This window comes from Suricata suricatta, chromosome 4 (assembly GCF_006229205.1).
Source record: "Suricata suricatta isolate VVHF042 chromosome 4, meerkat_22Aug2017_6uvM2_HiC, whole genome shotgun sequence".
Classification (NCBI taxonomy): Eukaryota; Metazoa; Chordata; class Mammalia; order Carnivora; family Herpestidae; genus Suricata; species Suricata suricatta.
Window position 1 is genome coordinate 128,006,847 of NC_043703.1, and position 4,086 is coordinate 128,010,932.

Sequence of the window (4,086 nt, forward strand, 5' to 3'; positions counted from 1 at the left end):
GAGCTCAAGGGCTTTCAGCTCCTTACAGATCGGCAGGATAAAAATGGCTTTAGAGTCCCAATGTCTTTGGTCAGAGATTCTATAAAAACTTGGGTCCAAAGTTCTCCATTTTCTTCTCCTGCCTTCCATTCCCTTCCCCTTCCCTCCTTCCCTTCCTCCCATTGTTTATTGTTTTCCAGTATATTTTATATTTTACCAGGATTATTGATATGAAGAGCCTAGCTCATCATTTCCAGAAACCCAACCCATTTAACAATAGTCTTGAATTTCAAATAGAAGCTCATGATTAGGTCTTGTAGCACTTTGTCATTTTAGAACTTCTACCTTGTTCTAAGAGTTTCTGAGCTGACTTCTGTGTTTCTAGTCCTGCAACTATACTTTTGGTGATATTTTTACCTCTTGAAATTTACATTAGATACTTTCATAACCCACTGCTGGTGCAGTTTGCCTATTTCCTCACCAGTTGATTTGCATAGACCCCTCCAGGCCCAGACCAGCTGCTCAGGTTGGATAAAAGGGGCCTTTGCCATGTAAGCTGAGCTGCGTCGGGCAGGCAGGGACAGCAAGATGGTGTCACAGAGGCAGGTCCTCATATCCTTGATGCTGTGGGTCTCAGGTGAGAAATTTCAAACTTGCCACATTCCTTTCGGAGTAGTATCATTTTAGTACACCACTTTCACACCACATATTTCAGGGGGTCTGCGATAAAGTGCATGTGTCTCATCATTATCCGCTCCTGCTTGCAGGTGCCTGTGGGGCGATCACGATGACGCAGTCCCCAGGCTCCCTGGCTGTGTCTCTGGGTCAGCGTGTCACCGTGAACTGCAGGGCCAGTCAGAGTGTTAGCAGCTACCTCGCCTGGTATCAGCAGAAACCCGGGCAGCGTCCTAAGCTGCTCATCTACAGTGCATCCACCCGGGCATCTGGAGTCCCCGACCGATTCAGCGGCAGTGGGTCTGGGACAGATTTCACCCTCACCATCAGCAACCTCCAGGCTGAAGACGTGGCGACTTATTACTGTCAGCAGTATAGTAGCTCTCCTCCCACAGTGCTGCAGCCTCATACACAAACCTCCTCCCCAGGGCCGTGGGGCAGGGAGGCTTCGCTGCACCTGCTGCTTCCTCCCTGCTCAGCCCTGAACACGCACGTTCTGTGTCTGCCTGAGAAGCCACCTCTCCTGCCTCCTCCTTACAGGGCTGTTTAAGGCCCAGGGGGAAATAAAGGGGAAGGCTTCTTCTGGATCCCTTTTAGTGGGAGATTAGTGAACACAAATGCTATAAAGATGTCTTAGAGAAGCTGTCAGGAGTTTTTGTGTCACACCAACTGGCGTGTTTTGCCCTGACAGATGGCATAATTGAGCCAGTAAAGTTTGTCTCTAGCCTTTGGCGCAGGGCCCAGTGAATTTTACAACCAGATGGATGAATTCTCTTTTTCCTGTGCCTCCTTGACTCTGGAACATTTCTCATTTATTTCCTCCTTCTCTTGGTCTCCTTCCTTCATCCACAGTCACTAGAGCAGCTTCTAGTCCAGCCATCAGGGATGGGGTCCAGGCCTCCCCTGCTATGGATCCTGCAGTCCTGAGTCCCAGGTGAGAGGGGAGCACACGGAGAGATGTTGGCCACGAAGCTTTTGGTGTCTCTGGGCTCTTGGTGGCTGAAATTAAAGCGTTTGGTTAGGTTTTCAGTTGCCCAGTTCCCTTTTGTTTTCTGGTTACTCAGTGTGTCATCCATGAGTTTGACTACAAGGGTCATCAATGACGTGGGCCTACACTGCTGGGAGCCACATCGGCCTTGCTGGATGACACAGTCAGAGTGAGGAAATGGCAGGCGTTTGTACAGCTCCTGCTGTGAGCGGCGAATCTGGTTTCTCCTGCTACTACCTCTGCTCATGTGAAATTAAGCCTGTTATCATTAATTAAGCCTTACAGCGTTCCAAATCAGACTGGTATAACTCACACAGTTACCCTATAAGAAAAAATATTCTCCTGTTCCTGCATAAGAGAATTTGTTTTAAAATATTATAAATGTTTGGCAAAAGGCTCTTCCAATGAGCCTTGCAGACCCAAAACATAGACCTAAAGGGTTAAAAACACAAACATTGCATTTGAGTTTGGCCCAGAGGAAAGGAGCCTAATTAAAAGATAAGAATGAAATACAAGGTCAAAAACAGTTCATCTGAGTCTGGTCCAAAGAAAATTGAGCCTACGTTGTAGTTTAGAAGTAGAAGACAAGGTCAGAACATGATCCCTTCCCAAAGTCTACATTCGACAAATCTCCTCCCTCATACTGACTTCAGTTACAAGAAGGATGAGAATGTGGGAAAGCCAGGTCCAAGGCCAACACACATAGGCCCCCATTGTGCTTGCATCAAAAACCGGGCGTTCTCAAGCAACTTGTTAATAAACATTTTTTTCTCTTTCTTTTTCTCTCTTGTAGTTTATAAGCCAATCACAATAACTCTTAGCCTATCTCTATACAACTTAACCTGTATTTTAATCTTAGATTTACAAACCTTAGTAATATGTATGTTAATCCTGTTTTCTACTGAAAACGTCCTGTTATATTCTTGGTTATAAAATTTACTCAACTTCACTTAAGTACCTTACATGATTTGGTTGTAACTTCTTAATTAAACAACAAAGTCATAAATATTTGCCAATAACCAACCCATACAAAGCAAGATAGGTTTGCTACTTTCTTAATCTGGGAGACTGGCCCCTAGAATGAATGGGATGGTTCTACAGAACACTTCCGTAAAACTTGTTTCTGTCCACTTTCGATGATTGAAGCACCTTATCACGCAAAATTAGTCACTGTAAACAATTCCTATTTTCTGAAGTCATGTTATTGCTTGATGAATAAAAAAAGACACCAAAGCAGACACAGCAGAGATGGCTACCTGGAGATCAGGAAAGAAACTTGTGGCTATTTCATCCCTCTCTCCTGCCAACACCGTCCATCCTTCAGGGACCCCTGCATCTGCAGGAGCTGGACTCAGGCACTACACTGGGATGATCTCAGTGCATCTGTTCAGTTTGTTGTGTCTGCCATTCCAGGCACCACTGGGGGCATTGTGCTGACCCAGTGTCCAGCCTCCCTGCTGTGTCACCAGGGCAGAGTGCCACCATTGCTGCAGGGCCAGTCAGAAAGTCAGTGATACTTGGGGCATTACCAGCAGTATTATCTGGTATCAGCAGCAATCAGAGTCCTGTCCTAAGATCCTGATCTATGAAGCATCCTGGCGAGAGTCTGGGGTCCCCCCACGATCAGTGCCAGAGGGTCTGGGACTGAGTTCACCCTCACAATTGATTCCCTGGGGCAGGTGATGCTGCCACTGTCACTGCCAGCAGAATAAGGAGGCTCCTCCCGCTGTGCTCTGGGTCTAAACCAAACCTCCCCAGGTGGCTAATCAGTGAGGCTCATCTTCTCCCTCAGATGTTCCTCTTATGACCCAGGGACTCTGGGTGGTTTGCGTAAAGGGGTCAGGATGTGAAACAGTAGAGTGGCAAGTTGACATGTTTCTGTGTGTATGTTTAGAAGCGCTGATGCATAGGAGCACATGTACCCCAATGTTCATAGCAGCACTTCCTACAATAGCCAAATCATGGAGAGAGCCTACATGTTCATCAACTGGTGAATGCATCAAGAAGATGTGGTGTATATATAAATATACACAATGGAGTATTAATGGCAATGAGAAAGAATGAAATATGGCCATTTGTAGGAAAGTGGATGGACCTTGAGGAGGTCATGCTAAGCGAAATAAGTCAGGTGGAGAAGGACAGATACAATATGTTTTTACTCAGGGGTCTAATAGTAGAACAGGAGAATCCTAATAAAGGTCCATGAGGAGGGGAAGAGGGAAAGAGAGCTGGGGAGAGACAGGGATGCAAAACCTGAGAGACTATTGAATACTGAAAACGATCCGAGGGTTGAAGGGGAAAAGAGGTGATGGTCATGGATGAGGGCACTTGTGGGGAAGAGCACTGGGTGTTATATGGAAACCAATTTGACAATAAACTATTATTTTTAAAAAAGCTTGGTTCTCAGATCTAAATATATTATCCTGTTTTCCTTGTCCAATTTT

At 45.7% G+C, this 4,086-nt stretch overlaps 1 gene segment (V, D, J or C); it reads left to right on the forward strand.

Moving 5' to 3' along the window:
* The first annotated feature begins 510 nt into the window (after nucleotides 1-510).
* On the forward strand, nucleotides 511-1,204 carry LOC115290694. The segment is given in 2 exon segments: nucleotides 511-616; nucleotides 747-1,204. Coding segments are annotated over 2 exon segments (507 nt in total).
* The last annotated feature ends 2,882 nt before the right edge of the window (nucleotides 1,205-4,086 follow it).